The 22,427-nt window shown below is 42.0% G+C and overlaps 1 protein-coding gene across 2 annotated transcripts in view; it reads right to left on the reverse strand.

Annotated features, from left to right (window-relative positions):
- LOC110533823 (teneurin-1) overlaps positions 1-22,427 on the reverse strand; it is a 185,944-nt gene that overhangs the window by 35,396 nt on the left and 128,121 nt on the right. For both annotated transcript variants that reach the window (XM_036990211.1, XM_036990210.1), the window contains exons 9-18: positions 19,567-19,668; positions 15,730-15,924; positions 14,091-14,291; positions 9,723-9,908; positions 8,638-8,664; positions 8,154-8,300; positions 3,511-3,727; positions 3,140-3,259; positions 2,770-3,031; positions 88-355 (exon numbers count right to left, since the gene is read on the reverse strand). In XM_036990211.1, coding sequence (XP_036846106.1) covers positions 88-355; positions 2,770-3,031; positions 3,140-3,259; positions 3,511-3,727; positions 8,154-8,300; positions 8,638-8,664; positions 9,723-9,908; positions 14,091-14,291; positions 15,730-15,924; positions 19,567-19,668 — 1,725 coding nt within the window. The remainder of the gene's footprint in view (positions 1-87; positions 356-2,769; positions 3,032-3,139; positions 3,260-3,510; positions 3,728-8,153; positions 8,301-8,637; positions 8,665-9,722; positions 9,909-14,090; positions 14,292-15,729; positions 15,925-19,566; positions 19,669-22,427) is intronic.

Below are 22,427 nucleotides of genomic sequence, written 5' to 3' on the forward strand. Positions count from 1 at the left end.
GAGTGAAATACAGCACATTATATTTGTTCTACAGGGAATCTGAATGTACGTGACAGGACATGATTGAAATGCTGCATATAATCTTACCCAGAGCTTGGGCCAGGCCCACCACTTTCTGCCCATAGACATCAGTCTTGTTCCAGGCCAGGACGTAGACCAGGTTTGGGGCGGCAGGGAACCACTTCTGAAAGAGCCGTCCCTCGATGGCGGTGGACACATGCACCTTAGCCAGGCCAGTGGGGATGATGGAGTGGGTTAAGATGATGCGGAACAGAGCCTTGTAGCCAGGGGAGCGGGTGCTCAGGTAGCTGAGCTTTAAGAAACTGCCAGGGATGGTGATCTCCTCTTGGACAGCCTGAGGAGAAGGAGAAAGCATTTTGGCTGTTGTTATTATGTACTATTGGTTACCAGGAGTTGGAAAAACTTCTAAAGCCAGAGGATACAAACTATGTATAAAAACATCTTACAAGTCTTTCAGTAAAGTATCTTTGATCACCTGGTGTTTGTACTCATTCCAAGATATACTAGCTAGTACTATACAGTGGGGCAAAAAAGTATTTAGTCAGCCACCAATTGTGCAAGTTCTCCCACTTAAAAAGATGAGAGAGGCCTGTAATTTTCATCATAGGTACATTTCAACTAAGACAAAATGAGGGAAAAAAATCCAGAAAATCACATTGTAGGAGTTTTAATTAATTTATTTGCAAATGATGGTGGAAAATAAGTATTTGGTCACCTACAAACAAGCAAGATTTCTGGCTCTCACAGACCTTCTTTAAGAGGCTCCTCTGTCCTCCACTCGTTACCTGTATTAATGGCTCCTGTTTGAACTTGTTATCCGTATAAAAGACACCTGTCCACAACCTCAAACAGTCACACTCCAAACTCCACTATGGCCAAGACCAAAGAGCTGTCAAAGGACACCAGAAACAAAATTGTAGACCTGCACCAGGCTGGGAAGACTGAATCTGCAATAGGTAAGCAGCTTGGTTTGAAGAAATCAACTGTGGGAGCAATTATTAGGAAATGGAAGACATACAAGACCACTGATAATCTCCCTCGATCTGGGGCTTCACGCAAGATCTCACCCCGTGGGGTCAAAAGGATCACAAGAACGGTGAGCAAAAATCCCAGAACCACACGGGGGGACCTAGTGAATGACCTGCAGAGAGCTGGGACCAAAGTAACAAAGCCTACCATCAGTAACACACTACGCCGCCAGGGACTCAAATCCTGCAGTGCCAGACGTGTCCCCCTGCTTAAGCCAGTACATGTCCAGGCCCGTCTGAAGTTTGCTAGAGAGCATTTGGATGATCCAGAAGAAGATTGGGAGAATGTCATATGGTCAGATGAAACCAAAATATAACTTTTTGGTAAAAACTCAACTCGTCGTGTTTGGAGGACAAAGAATGCTGAGTTGCATCCAAAGAACACCATACCTACTGTGAAGCATGGGGGTGGAAACATCATGCTTTGGGGCTGTTTTTCTGCAAAGGGACCAGGACGACTGATCCGTGTAAAGGAAAGAATGAATGGGGCCATGTATCGTGAGATTTTGAGTGAAAACCTCCTTCCATCAGCAAGGGCATTGAAGATGAAACGTGGCTGGGTCTTTCAGCATGACAATGATCCCAAACACACCGCCCGGGCAACGAAGGAGTGGCTTCGTAAGAAGCATTTCAAGGTCCTAGAGTGGCCTAGCCAGTCTCCAGATCTCAAACCCATAGAAAATCTTTGGAGGGAGTTCAAAGTCTGTGTTGCCTAGCAACAGCCCCAAAACATCACTGCTCTAGAAGAGATCTGCATGGAGGAATGGGACAAAATACCAGCAACAGCGTGTGAAAACCTTGTGAAGACTTACAGAAAACGTTTGACCTCTGTCATTGCCAACAAAGGGTATATAACAAAGTATTTAGATAAACTTTTGTTATTGACCAAATACTTATTTTCCACCATAATTTGCAAATAAATTCATTAAAAATCCTACAATGTGATTTTCTGGATTTTCTTTTCTCCTTTTGTCTGTCGTAGTTGAAGTGTACCTATGATAAAAATTAAAGGCCTCTCTCATCTTTTTAAGTGGGAGAACTTGCACAATTGGTGGCTGACTAAATACTTTTTTGCCCCACTGTATGTCACTTTCTTAAAATCCAATCAAAATAACATAACAATATATTTTTTATACTTTTTGAACATTATTCTACATACACGATGCCCCTGGAATACTAAATGACATCTATATTCTATATCATTAGCAGCGTACAGGAGGACATTTTAATTACTGCTGACGATCTAACCCCCACTCCCACTCTTCATTGCTCACAGCTTCAATCACTCTGAACTGGGTCCTCATTAAAATCACTATCAGTTTCATTATCGCTCACAACAAACTAGGATGTCTACAATCTGCAAAACACACTTCCAAAGCTGAGGTAGGAATATCAGTGGGATCGGGGGAGAAGATAGCGAGCAGCTCTGGGAATAAAGCGCCCCGGCAACTGATTAGTGTGAGATTCTAAGATGATTTCACAGGTACAATATGAGCCAGGTGAAAATTACACAGGATCCAGAATAAAGAAAAATGCAGGAATTGGAATAAAAACAACCATTTATAATATACACCTGGAAGTCATAAAATGATATTATGATTAGAGATGTAAGCATTATGGAAATGGTTTAGTATGGGTGGTAATTGAAAGCTGAGTGAGCATCCCTGGGACTGTATATATTATGTATATTACTGACTGGTGAGTGGACCAGCTACTGTACCTGCAGCTCAGGGATGGCTGGGCCTCGCTCCTCGCAGGTTCTGGCAAAGCGGATGAGAGGGGAGGGGAGGACGATGGGGTACGGACTGATCAGGTTCTTCAGGTTACACACAGGGGGGCGAGACTCAACCCTCGCCATGGTGACCTTCTCTACAACCACAAACTGGTTCCACGGTAACCAGATGGTGCGTTTCTGCATGAGGAAGGGAGCCCTCTGGAAAATCAGGGAGACTGAGATGCCCCCTGCAGCCACCAGGTCAAAACTACAGGAACAGAATCCACACAAACACACAATCAGTAGCGGCAAAGCATCATATTAAGCCAATTTACTATTGTATCTACAATACAATACTAGACCACTGTCTACCTACCTGCCATCCTGGCGACTGACAGAGAAGCCAAATTCAGGGTACTGCTGGAAGCTGATGTTCACTCCCACCAGTGGGGTCCCGTCTACTGCCACCACCTGCCCCCGGATCACTGAGGCTCGGCTAGGAGAGAGCAGCGTTTTAGTTCACTGGGTATTTTAATTATACTATAACAAGTTACAATGTTTTCCAGTTCAGTTGACAAAGGCAAATGTGCTATATCCATACAGAGTACTGTGGTTGCCTACAAATAGCTGTGTATAAAAGGACCTGTACTTCATTGGCAATTATATTTCTACAGTATATAACAAGCTATTCCTGTTCATTCATGCGGTACCAGAGGTAAATAGTATCGGCTATATTATCTATTCTACCTGCTGTCGAATGGGATGTCTCCAGGGAAGACATGGGTGCTGTCCTTTCCAACCAGGAAACGTACGCGGTCGTAGAAGAGGCGTGAGAGGAGCGAGGCGTAGGGGGTCTGGTTCTGCTGGATCAGGTCCAGGGGGTCTGGGGAGCCCTGGCACAGAGGCCCACTGTGACAGCTAGGCTGCTGGCAGCAGTCTGGGTCCACACAGTCCGTCAGGCCATCTGCAACAACACAATAACACAACATCATCACAGCTAAGTCTACACTGTACAGTATCTCAGGCTCCCAATGTTACAGCGGTGGGAGAGATTAATAACATTCAAAGCACAGAGGGCCTTGTGAAATTGAGATGACATCCCTCAAGTGGTTTGAAACTATCAATCAAATTTACAAATGATATAGAATAAATCGATAATGTTTCTCCTAAGTGGGACTACATCCACCCTATCCTTTAATGAAGATCAGTTAGACATGGCTTAGCTGTGATGATTTAAACTTGAACAATGTGGAGAAGCTGATGGTTAACAATATATCTAGTTCATGCCCGACAAGGAGCAAAATGCCTCTGATTTATACAGTCTTAACACTGTACTTACTTGCCGCTCTATAATTGCAGTACAGTGCCTTCTTAATTATGTTCTCTTCAATGTCTAAAATGTGTGGGTCTGAGCAACGGCAGCACGTTGGGTCCATTAAGTCCATAGACTCCTCTCAGGCAGACACTTTCAATAGTGCTGAAGTGAATGCTGACATTCGTCAAGATTGCTGGCATTGAATGCCACACAACAGCGAAAGTACTTAAAAGTACTTACTTGGTAATTAAAAGCAGAATAATGTCTCCTGGTCTTTAGTACATGCCATCCGCAACGCTTTCTCATAACACGTTTTAAAAGTTTTAAAACTATGGTTATTTATACCACAGATGGAAAATATGTGCAATGTGGAATTAATTCAGAATATAATTGTAAGTATGGTAACAGAAAATAATATGGTGTAATTATATACAGTAGGTGCCAAAGAAAATGTATTCAGTAAACGACTGACCAACACAACAGAATAACTACTGGGCCAAGAGCCATAACATCCCCATTCAGTGCTGGGCTGCCAAAGTAAAGGAGGCATGGTGCCCAGCTATAAGCTGGATGGCAGGGTCGGCTCTAACTCCATCGGTCATGACCACAATGCATTAATTTTGCTGGTTACCATACTGTATAGAACATCTCACTAAAATAATGTATCTGACAACAACGACAGCTGTACTGTACCTGCCATTGCCACCATATTTACATAATCAACAAACAATGCAATAAAATAATGAAGAAAACAAGTATTTGGGGGAGAATTGCTATCCATGTTTGTGAACTAATGTTGCACAATTAATATACTCCACAGCTGCAAATGTAAAACAAAGCACTGGATGGTCAATTGTGTGATTATAGTGACTCATTTACAGCTGGTTGGAAAAGTCATGATCTTTTCTCTTAATCACTGCTCTTTTTCAGGTGATCATTTGCCATTAGGTTTTTCCAACCAATGCCTTTGACGAGGCCTCATTTAGAATATAAATGGCATTTCTAATGGAGTTGAGATGAGATGAAAATAGGAACATGTTCTGGGATTCTGACGTATACATATTGGCTTGGGAAACTAACTGACATGGGGTGATTATTTCCTCCTCTCCTTTGTTGGAGTGTCGGGCCAATTTGAGCCTCCTACAATTTCCCTCTACATTAAAGAAGGACCAAAATGACTGTACATCATCCAAGATACTCATCAGTCATAAGAAGTCACACACAATGCGGAGGTCACATCTTTGAAGGGAGAGACATAGCTGCCGTGAGTAAACTAAATTAGGTTGTAGAATAATAGAGGAAAGGTTTACTGCCCAGGCCGCCGGCACATTACTGGACTGAATTGTGAATTTGTTTTCTATTGTATTGGGTTAGAAAAGAAAATACAGTGAATTATTTATGATCTACAAACAAATAAAGATACATGAACACATTATCACACAAACACGGCTAGAGCAACTGGGAAAATGATCAACGAAGGAAGACTTGTAAAAGTGAAGCAGCTGGCATACAGAGGCTTACTGGGATAAAGAACCTGATTAAGAACTCTGAAGGTAAGAGATAATGGTGTTTCCTTTAAGTGCTGTCAGCCAGAGCAGAGAAAACATGTGGAGTGGGTGAGGTAAAGAGTTCATGCTCCAAACACATCTCTAGACTAACAGACTGTACACAATATTATGCTCTTACCTTCTCAACCACTTCTGTCTGCACATACAAAGGAACCAAACACGGTCCAATGTAGCTAATTAGCACCCTATGCAAAGAAGTTTATTTTAAAGCTGCAATATGCACATTTTGGTCTACCTGACCGAATTCACATAACAAATGTTGTTATAGATCTGTCATTCTCATTGAAAGAAAGTCTAAGAAGCGGTAGATCTATTTTATGTGCGCTATTTCTATACTTCCTGTTCTTAAGTTTTATTTTTGCTCTATTACTTTTGGTTTTGTACACCAGCTTCAAACAGCTCAAAATACAATATTTTTGGCTAAGGAACATTACATTTCACATTTCACAGCAGTTTAGATGGTAAAATGATTCTCTGTTTTGTCACATTAACTGATATCAGGTGAACTATTTGAATTTTAACTACCAGGGAATGGTGGAGAGATTTTTGCATATTGCACCTTTAAAACATCTGACTCGTGTAGAGGAATTGGATGAGACATAGTACTCACACAGATTCAGTACATTTTGTAGCCTGTCACTTTAAATTAATTTACGGTATTCATAATTATAATTCTTAATTTCTTCATATTACACCTCACATTGCATATTTTTTTTAGGTAAAGAAGAACACGGAGCGTTCCAAACCACATCCCTTTTTCCAGATGGTAGCTTGACTATACAGTACACAGAATTATGTTTTTATCTCCTTTGCCACACTGTCACACCCTGACCTTGGTATTCTTTGTTTTCCTTGTTATTTCGGTTAGGTATGGGTGATGTATGTGTTTTTTGTCTTGTCCAGGGGTTTTGTATGTTTATGGGGCTCTTTCCTTTCTAGGTAAATTGTCTGTCTATGGTTGCCTAGATTGGTTCTCAATTAGAGGCAGCTGTCTATCGTTGTCTCTGATTGGGAACCATATTTAGGCAGCCATATTCTGTGGGTACTTGGTGGGTGATTATCTATGTCTATGTTAGTTGCTTGTGTCAGCATAGTTTTCTTATTATAGCTTCACATTTGTTTATTGTTTTGGTTCAGTTTACTTCATATTCTTTCTTCAATAAAGAAGAATGTATACTAACCACGCTGCATTTTGGTCCTCACCTTCTACTCCATACGACGATCGTGACACACACACAAAGGAAATGTACACCTCATAAAATCCACGTTTACATTAAGAAGCTAACTCATGCACTAGATGAGAAGATACATGGTGCACATACAGAAGCAGTATGTCTCTGACCTGTCAATCATAGTTAATTTATCACACTAAACTACAGTAACTACGACATTACATGTATTACACTTTACATTACGTCATTGTAAACGTTTTAAACTTTGAAACATCAAAAACATGAGATGTAAGTCAGTGCACAAATGGCTTCTACTGTAAGGTATCTTTCCCCTCAAAGACATGGGCATTAAACCTGAGCTCTAAAGCCTCATGTCTGGTTCACTGGAACACCAGGTCTGGTTCTCTGTTCACTGGAACACCAGGTCTGGTTCTCTATTCACTGGAACACCAGGTCTGGTTCTCTGTTCACTGGAACACCAGGTCTGGTTCTCTATTCACTGGAACACCAGGTCTGGTTCTCTGTTCACTGGAACACCAGGTCTGGTTCTCTGTTCATTGGAACATCAGGTCTGGTTCTCTGTTCACTGGAACACCAGGTCTGGTTCTCTGTTCACTGGAACACCAGGTCTGGTTCTCTGTTACCTGGAACACCAGGTCTGGTTCTCTGTTCATTGGAACACCAGGTCTGGTTCTCTGTTACCTGGAACACCAGGTCTGGTTCTCTGTTCATTGGAACACCAGGTCTGGTTCTCTGTTCACTGGAACACCAGGTCTGGTTCTCTGTTCACTGGAACACCAGGTCTGGTTCTCTGTTACCTGGAACACCAGGTCTGGTTCTCTGTTCACTGGAACACCAGGTCTGGTTTTCTGTTCACTGGAACACAAGGTCTGGTTTCCTGTTCACTGGAACACCAGGTCTGGTTCTCTGTTCACTGGAACACCAGGTCTGGTTCTCTGTTCACTGGAACACAAGGTCTGGTTTCCTGTTCACTGGAACACCAGGGACTACACTCAAGCATAAATGTTTTAGAGGAGCCAAGCAGCAGGTAGAATACCACCAGCTAATTACCTAGAGGTCTCCTTGGTCTGAGAGCCACGTCGACTGCTGTAGTGAGCCATGTCGACTGCTGTAGTGAGCCATGTCGACTGCTGTAGTGAGATTTAACAAAAGGAAAATGAAAAGGAAGAGAGCGGGAAATGCTTGTTGGCTCAGATGTCGGGAAGGAGAAGTGGAGTTCTAAATATTTCCTCCTCCTGACCTTCACCTGCGATGGAGGTCAAGTCATTAATCATTATTGAGCCACAGACAGACCACAGTCCACAGGGACCTTACCTCCATCGTTGTCGGCGTTGTCATCACACTCTGTCTCCATGACGACATTGCATCCCATGCCGCTCCAGCTCGCCTGGCACACACAGTGCCACCCGCTCTGTTCCAGGGTGCATCGACCGTGGCCATTGCACAGGCCTGGACAGCCGTCTGGATGGAGAGAGAGAGGAGAAGACAGACAGGCTGTGTATCAGAACACTGCCAGTCATTCCTCATGATTAAGGAGATGGGGACAGATGCTGCTACGCTTTTCATTTACGTAAAATCCAGATGTCTGGCCATTCGAAAACATTTGTTACATATTTTGTTATATTCCATCTCACATTAAATTGAATATGGTGAATGATCTGCCATTGGTTTGGGCATCATACTTTCTCCTCAAAATTAATTAACATTTCAATTAATGTGCTTTGGTCGTAGGAATACCATTCAAACATCCCTGCTGCTTTGAAACAATTCCATCCTAGAGAATGAGAAGGCATCTTACCTTTAACAACGAGATCCAGGTAATGCGCTATATACCATAGGAAGATAAAAGGAAGGAAGAAAAAAAGTGTGTGAGATTAGATTACTGAGCCTCAGAGATAATATGCTAGCACCAAGGCACATGAAGAGATAATTACAGCCTATTAATGTGCCAGGAGCTAAGCTTTATGATTTGATTCACACATCCACAGAGACACAGAGCCCATCTCCAATTCCGCATCTCTAAAGGCAAGTGAAACGATTTCACAGGATTGTTATCTTGCATTTCTGAAGTGAAAAAAATATCTTCTGGTTCTTTTATAAAATGTACTTGGCAGTCCCCAATTCTGTTCGTCCCAGATGACAAACTGCAGTGTTCTATCAAGGTGTAGCCACATTAATTGAGTGCGTTCAAACTTGGTGAGCAAATTATTCAGTTGCAAGAAACTAAAAATGCCTCCACTCTAGGGAAGAGGCCATGGCTGATGGAAAATTAGCCTGGCGGCAACCAACAGTTTCATTGTTACTCTGAGTTTTCATTCTCAAATAACAGCAATGAAGTGGATAAATTGTACAACAGACAGGCAGGGCACTGACATCACTGAACCCCAGCCAGTGTCTCTAAGACATGTGGTGACATGTTACCCTCTTAAACACCCTGCCTCGGTCCCTCAAAATGCCTAGCAAGGTTTAGTACCTGTTTTCTTTTAGCAGATGAATTGAATAACCGGGCAAGAATGACTGTGTTCCATCTGACAACTGTGTGTCTAAATGACACAGCAGATGGATGATTCACTGGGATAGCTAATGGTCTGCTAAACTGCTGCACTATTTACAATGTGTGGTGCTAGAAAATATGCACTCAAATGAATTACATATTCATTGATGTGTATCTGCAAAGATCTGTGGTTCACACACATTAGTGCATTAGTGGTCACAGTTTTAAGACATGCTAAAACACCATCAGGTCTTAGTAAAGTAAATCAGCCCCATGGTTTCTAAACAGAGCAATAGGTACTAGAGTCACGTTACACGGTCTGTTTGTTAACCTCCTGTGGTAGGGTAGTGTTGGTCCTCAGAGGGGTGGGGGGTGGAGGGGCGACTCACCGATGCTGCAGTGTTCTCCCTCCCAGCCAGGGTGGCACTCACACTGTCCGTTCTTACACTGGCCATGCTCCTTGCAGCGGGGGTGGCAGTCCTGCAGGTCACAGCCTGGCCCGTCCCAGCCCTCCTCACACTGGCACTTCCCACCCACACACACACTGTGGGCACTGCAGGGCACCGGACACACCTCTGCACACGGACACAGAGAGAGACAGGCAGGGGTCTTACTGCTTTGGGCAACAGACAGTACACCTCTACACAGGCCAGATGGACATGTCAAAGGCCAGCTGCATCATTGCTCCCAAAATACTTGTGATAATTTCCGATGAATTAATTCAGGATCCTAGACACTAATCTTGTCTTGCAAGTCTTGCAAGTTCATCTAATAGACCTCAAAAAATTAAGATTTTTGAAAAAGAATATTATAAACCCATTTTTATTCTTATTCTTATCTCTACCTACCTACTCATGACATAAAACTGAAAATGTTGTTTGTTATAATACTTTCTAACTATGTCGAGTGCTGCAGGTGCAGTTATAAAACATTCAATGCTTAAAAGTTTTAGAGGTTTAATGATATTCAATGAATAATTTCTATGGAATATGGAGAGTACATCCTATCAGCAAGTAGCCAATCAGCAGAGAGAAGAAAGAGCTGCGGGCGCAGAAAGGCCACTTATCCCCACACATGGAAAAGGCATTCACATTTAAATATCCATCATATTTAATCATGCCATAACCACTTCATTTGCATTTTATTAATCTCGATTTTTCTACCATTAAGTATATGACATTTCTATTCATTTTGTTCATTTTGCATCTGCTTGCAATGGAATTCAACATGCTTGCCGTCTAACACAATTTTATAGTAAACGGTTGAATGTTGCCATTATCCTCGATGCGCTTGGATTTCTATGTAAAAAAATAAAGAAATCACACACAACACATTGATACATATAGGCTACTTTAGTGTGTTACAATCAGGTTACAGTAGGTTTACTCCATGGTAATGATATAGGCAGTCCAGCCACACACAGTCAACGTTACAAGTCATTCTGCATACACTTGAGTGAACACAAAATCAATTTCCACTTTTGGATCGAAATACTGAACTTTGCTTTGGAAGGCTCGAAAAAAAGTGTGGGTTGAGTGAATGCACATTTCTTTCATGGTTATGGAAGCCGAGGCACCACACTGCTCCAATTCATTGGAAAGCGAAATAACCTCCACACGTGCCGTTTTCCCTTTTGGCCATCAAAAGTAATGAAGAAAGAGGGACTACTTTTCCTTTTGAGGAATGTCTTAATATGCAGCCCACCTCTCAGGGTTTCACCCAACCTAAATACAGGACTCTAGGAACAGAAACATTAATAATATGAAGATGAGCAGAAATTGATATGACAGGCAGGCTTTATTCTAAAGGGTGGAGGCTTCCATAATATTTTGTTGGCACTGTGTTTCCATTCTTCTCCATATATATAATAAGCAGTGACATCAGCAGTAGGGTGTATTAGTGTGTTGTTGTGTGGCAGCTAGCAGCAGGCAGCTAATCTGTAGACCTGTCCCTGGGCTACTGGGGAACCTGATATCCTTCTTGATTTGGCTGCCTCATGAGTAGGGTTGGCACAAGTACCGTATAACCGATGGTTATCGATGAAGACAGTCATGAAAATACAATAACAGTCATAACTGTTAAAAATAAGAATAATACAAAAAATAGTGTGGAACAAACAGCTGACTGAAGACGGGATGGTCGGACATTCGTGCAGTTGAGTCCGTTTTGGACGTAACATGGACTCTTAAACGCCCACACTAGTAGAAATCCACTTTCTCGAGCTGAAAGACCATGGCCTAAGTAATAAATAATTGTTTAAGTCAAAGTATGATATATGTGGGGTTGAAGTGACAAAACCAAACTGCCCGCTTTGTGCAAACTAGTGCCAATGACGTGTTTTTTCATATGAAATAATGTGTACATATTTTCTTTACTTACGTTTTGTTTCAGGGCTTGGTTTTATTTTGATGGTTTGTCTATTAATCAGAAACACCTGCAAATTATGCGAGTCGCGACTGAGCTGAGCAATATAATTGAGCATCTTCAGTTATTAGGTAGCCTGCCTTATTTGCAAACTGAAGGACTGCAAGCGCCATTTGAGCCGCGATTTGCTCTACCGAAACAAGTGCATCTTTCTCATCAATATCACATATTTTATTTTACATATTGCTCAAATGGTTCCCTTTTTAGACAACCACATTTTACAGGTGTTTTCTTTTTGCCCTGTGTTTGATTTGTGAGCTTAAAGGAAAACTCTACACAAAAACCAGCTTTTGGCATTTTCCATTTGTCCATTGTTTATAGTCCCAAAATCTTTTCCATGTCAGCAATCAAGTTTTCAAGATATATAACTTTCAAAATACAGCCAATATGATGCATTTTACAGCATTTCTTTTTTACACAAAGTGGATTTCTGTTTTCTCACTGAAAAGTGTTTCATGCTCTCTTGGCCTTAACTAAATACTAAACCATCTTTGATTTCTGAATGTGTCGGCACCGGGGACTCGGGAAGTGGCTGCATTATTGATGTCATGTTATTAATCAGGCCTTTTGATTTGTTCGGATTGTTTTCGTTTTGTAGGCTAGGCTAGGCTACCTATTTACTGATTTAATTCATGGATAAGGCCTTAGCATTCTGAGCTCGTTCCCAATGATCAGTGCTTTAGTTGATTATGTTGCTGTCCAGCCCACCGTGGTCAGCACCCCCAACTCCAAACATCTTGCCGCGGCTATGGCACACATAGATACAGAATGACTAAAATGAGCTTGACCTGGCAATTTGACTGGTAAACTCATTGGTACACTCGCAATGGATGCGTGTAATGTAGAATGTTAATTCGAATGATGTTAACTGTTATGGCTCATGCAATGGAATGCATTTTTTGTAATATCAGTTGAGTTGAATCAACAAATCAGAGCACATATTTTACTTCCTGCTTTGCTCCTATAGGTACACTCGCAAAGGCCGCCAGTCCATCCATTATGCCATCATTGACTTGAATGGTGATGTCCGTTCTATTCATTCTATTTCTATGGCAGCACAAGCAGTCAGGAGCGAAGGAGAAAATGTGCTACCAAAAAAACATTGACCGTCACAGCCCAATAATGAGATCTACATTTGTATCACAGGCTGAACAAAACCAAAACAACAACTTTTAGACAAAGATGACAAACAACACAGAGGAATATCCAGCATCATCTCCTACAGCCTCAGTCACAACAGCTTCCCTGAGATGTTTCTACAACCACTGTGTCAACACTGTCTGTTATCAGTAAGAACCATACAGTCATTGGTGGCAACTCTTGTTATCAACGTCCTCTGACTAAAATAAATTAATTAAACATTTCAGTAAGAGACAGCCGTTCACCATGAATAAATATGAACAAATTCCCACGTCAAATGAAGTGCAGACTTTTCATCTGGAGGCAGACAGTCAAAATAAAGGCATTATACTTTTTCTACTTTTTCAAGTGTAGCAGTGACGTGAATGTTAATCCAATGCAATGATTTTTTATTTTTTATTTGTTCTGTATAAACAGACAGAAAGGTGACCTAAATTCAAATACAAAAATCAGATGAACAGATAACGCCTGTGCTAAAAATAACAGATTTAAATTGTACAAAGGAGCGTATCTCGGGATGAATCCTAACCATGGCATTATTGTTCCCTGGAGGAGGCATATTAAAAAATGAATAGTTTTAAAACAATCATTAGTATGCAACAATGCATATGCATATATTGATAAAGAAACAAGAAGTGCATTTGGCTGAATTGGGAGCCATGGAGCGCAGTCCAATTTACACACAGCGTGTCAGAGAAATGATTGCTAATTTGTCTGATAGGCTGCTGGGTGTGTGAAGGTCTCCTTCTGCTAGGAGCTGGCAGATCATTACAAGCAGAAAAACACATTGCCAGGGTCTGTGTTACTCAGTCAGAGGTAAGACCAAAAGTTAGAGTCATGTACAGCAGATGCAATCTAGTCATTTAAATCACAGCCAGACAGAAAGGAGTGGGGGCCTGACTACACGTAAACCTTTTATTGGAGGTTAAGGACGTGATTGAACTCCAAAGGCTCCCCTCTAAGTGTCTGGGAGTGGACATTCCGACTCCGAATGTGAGGTAATGGTTTAAGTGAGGTAACAGTCTGAAAGCACCTTAAATCGAGTGTGTGTCTGTTTGTAGGAAAAAACCTACCATATGAAGATAGAGACATGTTTTTCTCTATATATGGCTCTATATATGGCTCTATATATGGCTCTATATATGGCTCTGCATATACGTAGGTTGTATGTACGTCATGGTTCTTGTACTCACCGGTGGAGCAGTCAGAGCCAGTCCAGCTGGAATCACAGGTACAGCTGCCAGAGTCTGGAAGGTATTTCCCATGGCCTGAACACTGCTCCTGGCATGCTGGCAGGGGGCTCTCGCAGTCTGGGCCTCCCCACCCCGTTGAACACAAGCACTCCCCCTTCACACACACACCATGGCCAGAACACTGAGGGTCCAGGCAGTCCACTGGCCATGCAGAACCAGGGAGGTGAGAGAGGGGGGGGGGGGGGGGGGGGGGGAGCGAGACAGTGAGAAAGAGAGAGTGAGCGAGAAAGTGTCAGAGTAAATACTTCATGCCCCTCCCTGACCATCTGTATATTGTTTGAATCATCTCAGCTTCTGAATTTTCTTTCCTCTATGGGTAGGTACTGACACAAAACAGCTCCATCACATCTTTCCTCTATGGGTAGGTACTGACACAAAACACCTCCATCACATCTTTCCTCTATGGGTAGGTACTGACACAAAACACCTCCATCACATATTTCCTCTATTGGTAGGTAATGACACAAAACACCTCCATCACATCTTTCCTCTATGGGTAGGTACTGACACAAAACACCTCCATCACATCTTTCCTCTATGGGTAGGTACTGACACAAAACACCTCCATCACATCTTTCTTCTATTGGTAGGTACTGACACAAAACACCTCCATCACATCTTTCCTCTATGGGTAGGTACTGACACAAAACACCTCCATCACACCTTGCTGATTCATCACATTGTCTGTGTACTTCAGTGGTGTTCATTGAAAGCAGTGTCACTGTAACCTTGCGAGAACAGCGTGTCCTAGCAGTGAATGGTTTATTACTGAGAACGCGTCGCACCATGAGGAAAACATGGCCATCTACAACAAGAACATGGAAACGTCTGCAGCTTTTACACAAGATTCTCATAAAGAATTAACAATAAACAGCTTCAATCCATGTCTGGAGCTAATTGATCACATTTAGTCGTGATACACTTCAGAACAACCCCACCCACCCAACTAATGCACACTACAAAAAAGAAAAAAGAAAAATCTATGCAGTGTTAACCACAGTAATTACCACAAGGCTTGCAGGCTGGATCCTAGTCACAGGCTCATTGGCTCAAGGTTATTCTCTAGCACGGATATCTCAGACAAAGCCAATAATTACCCCACTGGATACAACTACCTAAGGACAATCAATTGATTTGGCTGTTTCATCCTAAGCATTCTTCATGACGTGCATGAAAAGCGGGGAGCGGCTGTTTGTGTGTGTGTATGTGTGTGTAGAGGATAATCTATTGGGTCAATCTGATTTTGCACACAAAAACTCTCTCCATAATTAAAATGATGTGAAAGGAGGATGCTGGATTTATTGTTGCTGTGGTTAAATAGTAGGCCTAATCAGACAGTCTATAAAACACTTTGGTGTGTGTCCTTGTGCAAAACCCAATAACAAACAGAACACTGGTTAGGCTAGTGGTTAGAGCCCTGAACTAACAACTAGTGGCTTTTCTGCATGCCTCTGTTATTGCACTTTGTGATAAGGGACGCACCAAACCAAAGCTCTTTGGCTAGGCTAAATGCAACTGTATCCTATCCCTATGCCTGTGTCAACAGCGATAATGATTATTATTAGGACAGGATCCTTGCCTTGTTCACAGTTGTTGCCCTTGTAGGCGGGGCTGCACATACAGATGCCGTTGACACAGGTGCCGTGGTTGGAGCAGGTGGGATCGATGCACTGGTCCTCCTGAATGTCACACTCTGGGCCCTTCCAGCCCGGGTGACACTGGCAGTAACCTTTCTCATAATCTCCATTCCCACTGCACAGGACAGGACAGGAGTCTGCAAGGGAAGCACATGAAGACAGTAGCCCTCAAGAAATACTGTGGTGTAAAGAAAATACACCTAATACTGTACTGTATGCATTAGCGCATTGACATGTTCACATTCAAAACCTTCACTCAAAACAGGTTGCTGTCTAAGATGTGAATTATAAAGCTTTGTGTCATTCCAGCACAGGCAGGTACTAGTTAGTGCTCACCCTGAGACCCCAGTGGTGATCTCCCCACGAGCCGTATACAGGTTTCACCCATCACCAATATCTTACTAATAAGCATGCAGCTGAATTCACCTAATCCTCTCCCCCTGATGATAGTGCTGTAAGTACTCTCCCCTCCGCTGGGCACAGGCCACGCACCCCCACTCAGACCCTCTTCCTGTGAAATCCACCTAATCTCTCAAGCACTTCAATTTTGCTCAAGTGGCACCTGAGTCAAACTCCAGGAGCTGCTGTGTGGCGCTGCAGCGGCGGTGTCTCCCTCCAACACCCCCCTCTATTTCCCAAGGCCCCTCCATCCACCACTTGGTGCCTTAGCATGAAAATTGATATTTACAAAACGAGGAAGAAGCTTAGAGCTCAGAGGCTGAAGCATGGAGACACATGGTAAACACCAGAGCAGAACGTACTGTGCTGTATAAATAGATTCAATAGAGATCTTTGCTCACATGCCATTAACCCTTTGGGGTGTAGTCTTAACACAACTCATATCACTAACATATTGCATTTGCACATTGTCTTTCATTCCTATGCTACATGTACTGTATAGACACTCATAGTGAACCATTTTCCAGTGTTTTTAAAACCTATGTGAGAGAACATGACTCCAGTCTCCTCCTCTCCTCTCCTCTCCTCTCCTCTCCTCTCCTCTCCTCTCCTCTCCTCTCCTCTCCTCTCCTCTCCTCTCCTCTCCTCTCCTCTCCTCTCCTCTCCTCTCCTCTCCTCTCCTCTCCTCTCCTCTCCTCTCCTCTCTTCTGATCTCGGGTGCCTCCAGTCTGTCTGTCTGTTTATGTACTGTTGCAGTGTGGAAGTTATGCCTTACAGACCCTGGCCTGTCCATTAGTCTCCATAATATGTCACAGTTCCACACCGGGAACAGTAATAGACACATTATGCTCGCTACAGTGGCTCCCTGACCACAGATTTAGGCAGAGACAGATTAAGGCTTTCGACCAGAGCAGGTCGGCCTGGGCCAAGAGAGACCACTTTGACCACAAAGTGGATCTGAAATTACCACTTGCTTTCCTCAATTAATGCAAAGATTGTAAATAATCCTTAGAGACAATCAAAATACTCTCATTCAGAATGGCTTTTAGCGTTGATAATATTGGCAGAATGCATTATGAAGCACCAGGCTTGATAAAACAGTACCCGCACAGAAAAAAACACATGAATTTCAAGTAATCACGTGATCTTATGTCAAGTTAATGTGATAACATGTGACAACATGTAAAAGCAACATGTGATAACATGAAACTGCACATGTGAGATACAGATTTTAAGTAGTGTTAATTTGAGGTCGGTTCGGTTTCGGTTAGATTAATAAAAAATTATCACAGTTTTCATTTTCGGTTTTGTTAATTTATTTGTGCGCCTGAGTGGCACAGGGGTCTATGGCACTCCATCTAGAGGTGTCACTACAGGCCCTGGTTCGATTCCAGGCTGAATCCCAACCGGCCGTGATTGGTACTCCCATAGGGCGGTGCATAATTGGCCCAGTGTCGTCCGGGTTTGGCTGGGGTAGGCCGTCATTGTAAATAAGAATTTGTTCTTAACTGACTTGCTCAGTTGAATAAATACATTAAATGTACTATGCATTATGTGGGTTGAATGCTGTAACAGAGAATAAAACAATCAATAAAAGTTCCATGATGGTAGTGATTGCCCATTGCTGCTTATCACTTATTAAATATCCCTATGAGTATTGTGTTCTTAATTACACTTTGGATGGTGTATCAATTCACCCAGTCACTACCAAGATACAGGTGTCCTTCCTAACTCAGTTGCTGGAGGGGAAGGAAACCACTCTGGGATTTCACCATGAGGCCAATGTTTTCTTTAACCATCATTTATCCATAAAATATTTCAGTTATTGTGTTATTTAATTCCAAGTCATCATCTCACCTCTATAGACCTGCTGCCTATGCTGTCTGACAAAATCACAATTTTAGGAGTTCTTCAAAATAAATAAAGCAAACTTTTATGACTGCTAAATACCAACTATCAATCACAAATTTTCAGGTAGAAATACCTTGCGAAGCAACTGCTCTCTAAGAGACTGGACAAGTAGGTGCACAATGGATTACGGTCATTGTAGTTAATTACCATGTTACCACCTGCCCTAAACTATGTAGAATATCGGCCTGTTCAAAACTACAACTCCCTACTTACATCCCAAAGTTTAGGCTTGACTTGATTTATATCTAGAGAAACTGTGCAATGTGTGCATTGAGCTCACAGAAAAAAATAAGAACTAAATGGAATTCAAATAATTGAACAGCCTTTGGTGAATTAGTTGTTTAAAAAACAAAAACTAACCGGCATTTCGGGTAATTGCTCAGCACTTATTTTAACGTGAACGTTTTTCACTTGAAAATGCAATGACATGGGGTTTTACAGTAAGTGGTACACTGTACAGCTGAAATACAAAAGAAAAATCTTTAATCAGTGGCATTTGCGGTACGCTGACCTTTCTGCTGCACCACAAAGTGTGTAGCATTCCCCCATATAACACATCACTGCCATCTGCACTGCTATTTTAGTTATCAGTTAATATGACTATTGTCTCATCAATGATTTAATTACTTATTTCAGCAATTTGAGGGTTTTCTGTAATGTTGGTGTGGCATATTATTCTATTTATGGGTGATCAGTTGTGTCATTGGGAAACTTGATGATGGTGTTGGAGTCGTGCCTGGCCAGGTAGTCATGAGTGAACAGGTAGTACAGGAGGGGACTGAACACGCACCCCTGAGGGGCCCCCCGTGTTGAGGATCAGCGTGGCGGATGTGTTGTTACCTACCCTTACCACCTGGGGGTGGCCCGTCAGGAAGTCCAGGATCCAGTTGCAGAGGAAGGTGTTAAGTCCCAGGGTCCTTAGCTTAGTGATCAGCTTTGAGGGCACTATGGTGTTGCATGCTGAGCTGTAGTCAATGAATAGCATTCTCACATAGGTGTTCCTTTTGTCCAGATGGGAAAGGGCAGTGTTGAGTGCAATAGAGATTGCATCATCTGTGGATCTGTTAGGGCGGTATGCAAATTGGAATGGGTCTAGGGTTTCTGGGATGATGGTGTTGATGTGAGCCATGACCAGCCTTTCAAAGCACTTCATGGCTACAGACGTGAGTGCTACGGGTCGGTAGTCATTTAGGCAGGTTACCTTAGTGTTCTTGGGCACAGGGACTATGGTGGTCTGCTTGAAACATGTTGGTATTATATACTCAGTCAGAGACAGGTTGAAAACGACAGTGAAGACACTTGCCAGTTGGTCAGCGCATGCTCGGAGTACACGTCCTGGTAATCCGTCTGGCCTGTGGCCTTGTGTACGTTGACCTGTTTAAAGGTCTTACTCACATCGGCTACAGAGAGCATTTTATATGTTACGAATTTGTAAGTGCTTAAGATCCTGTTCAATCTCTGTAATATACCTTTTGAGCAGTCTGGTCCCAGAAAGCCGGTGAAGCAGTGGCAGTGGCCTGCTACACATTCACCGTTCCCCTTACAGTTGGTGGAGCAGCCGTCCATGGTTTCTACAGACACAGAGAAAGTAGTAAACAACACAACATATGGGCTAGGCAGAAACAAAAAGGAGAAAAATGGTGCCAACTCATGGTATAATGAAGACTATTACTTAATTTGTGCATCCGTTGAGACATTTATTAATAAACAAACATCATTTCGATCCCACAAATGATCTGACGAAGATCCTGGTTGGTATCCAAACGTGTGTTTATTAATAAAAGTACGTGGTGGAGCGCTATTTCTTTTATACCAACTTTTTGGGGGCCCTGATCCTACTAAAGGATTTGTGTTTGACCACACTTGACGGCATATTATAATCTAACATGCTGAATGATTGACAATAAGGTAACAGATGAAGAGTTTCATTCCAAAACACTATATATCCATTTTCAAAAATGTTTGTAAATGAGCTTTTATTGTTTAAAGAAATGATTAAATGATTAAAAATATTGTTTTTTTTTTCACTATCTAACTTTGACATGGGGTTGTTCAATGACAGAAATGTAATTGTTTAAAATCTATCACTTGATGGTTTCATTTCAGAGAGAAAAATAATCACGTTTTTTGCTATACAGTGCATTCGGAAATTATTCAGACCCTTTGACATTTTCCACATTATGTTACGTTACAGCCTTATTCTAAAATTATTGAAATAGATTTTTCCCTCCTCATCAATCTACACACACCCCATAATGACAAAGCAAAAACAGGTTTTTATAAATGTATGCCAATTTATCACAAATAAAAAAACTGAAATTGACATTTTCTTAAGTATTCAGACCCTTTAATCAGGACTTTGTTGGAGCACCTTTGGCAGCGATTACAGCCTTGAGTCTTCTTGGGTATGACGTTACAAGCTTGGCACACCTGTAGCTAGGGATTCTCCCATTCTTCTCTGCAGATCCTCTCAAGCTCTGTCAGGTTGGATGGGAAGCGTAGGTGTACAGCTATTTTCAGGTCTCTCCAGAGATGTTCAAGTCTGGGCTCTGGCTGGGCCACTCAAGGACATTCAGAGACTTGTCCCAAAGACACTCCTGCATTGTCTTGGCTGTGTGTTTAGGGTCCTGGGCGCCCAGTCTGAAGTCCTGACTAGTCTCCCAGTCCCTGCCGCTGAAAAATATCCCCACATCCCCACCATCCCCCATGCTTCACCGTAGGGATGGTGCCAGGTTCCCTCCAGACATGACGCTTGGCATTCAGGCCAAAGAGTTCAATCTTGGTTTCATCAGATCAGAGCATCTTGTTTCTCATGGTCCGAGAGTCCTTTAGGTGCCTTTTGGCAAACTCATGTGACTTTTACTGAGAAGTGGCTTCCGTCTGGCCAATCTACCATAAAGGCCTGATTGGTGGAGTGCTGCAGAGATGGTTGTCCTTCTGGAACGTACTCTCATGTCCAAAGAGGAACTCTGGATCTCTGTCAGAGTGACCATCGGGTTCTTGGTCACTTCCCTGACCAAGGCCCTTCTCCCCCGATTGCTCAGTTTGGTCGGGCGGTCAGCTCTAGGAAGAATCTTGGTGGTTTCAAACTTCTTCCATTTAAGAATGATGGAGGCCACTGTGTTCTTGGGGACCTTCAATGCTGCAGACATTTTTTGGTACCCTTCCCCAGATCTGTGCCTCGACACAGTCCTGTCTCGGAGCTCTACGGACAATTCCTTCAACCTCATGGCTTGGTTTTTGCTCTGACATGCACTGTCAACTTTGGGACCTATATAGACAGGTGGGTGCCTTTCAAAATCATGTCCAATCAATTGAATTTACCACAGGTGGACAATCAAGTTGTAGAAACATCTCATGGCTGATCAATGGAAACAGGATGCACCTGAGCTCAATTTCAAGTCTCATAGTAAAGATCTGAATACTTATGTAAATAAGGTATTTCTGTTTTTATTTTCAATAAATTAGCAAAAATCTCTAAAAACCTGGTTTCCCTTTGTCATTATGGGGTATCATGTGTAGATTGATGAGAAAAATACATAATTTAATCATTTTTAGAATAAGGCTGTAACGTAACAAAATGTTTAAAAAGTCAAGGGGTCTGAATACTTTCTGAATGCACTATATATCCTATAAATGCTATATACAAATGCTATATATCCGCCTCACTCCCAAAGAAATACAACCCTGTAAGTAGTACTGCTAGGTTTCACACAGTCAAATGTAACAAATAACTATGCTTTTTATAAAGAAATGTACAAATTATAAATCTGTGACAAAATTAACTCAATAAATAATATGAGATACAGTATGTACTGTACGTAAAGTATTTTCATTTTAGTCATTTAGCAGATGCTCTTATGCAGAGTAACTTACAGTAAGTGCATTCATCTTAAGAAGGCTATGGGGGGGATTAACCACATATCACAGTCATATATACAGGATACAAAAACATTCCATTGAAGCTAAACAATAGATAACTTGCGTTTTGCAAAAGAAAAATGACTTTTCAAAGACCTCTAAAATTGATGAATGAAACATTTGAGAAGAGAAAAAATGTACACACACATGAAGGTACCCATAAGCAATCATTTCTGATGAAAAAACACAAATGTGAAATATTGGTGGATATATAGCGTTTGGGAAAAAACTCTTCAGATATTCTACATAATTATGAAGAAAATGGAAACTGACATTTCCAGAAATACACTGCAGTACCATTCTTGAACTACCTTTTAAACAATGCGTTTTAAAAGACAGCAAAAGCATTTTCAGGAGAGGCTGGTGAGAGAGAGCATTAGGAGGAATGCATTGTCTCGTCTGTCAGCAG

This window comes from Oncorhynchus mykiss, chromosome 10 (assembly GCF_013265735.2).
Source record: "Oncorhynchus mykiss isolate Arlee chromosome 10, USDA_OmykA_1.1, whole genome shotgun sequence".
Classification (NCBI taxonomy): Eukaryota; Metazoa; Chordata; class Actinopteri; order Salmoniformes; family Salmonidae; genus Oncorhynchus; species Oncorhynchus mykiss.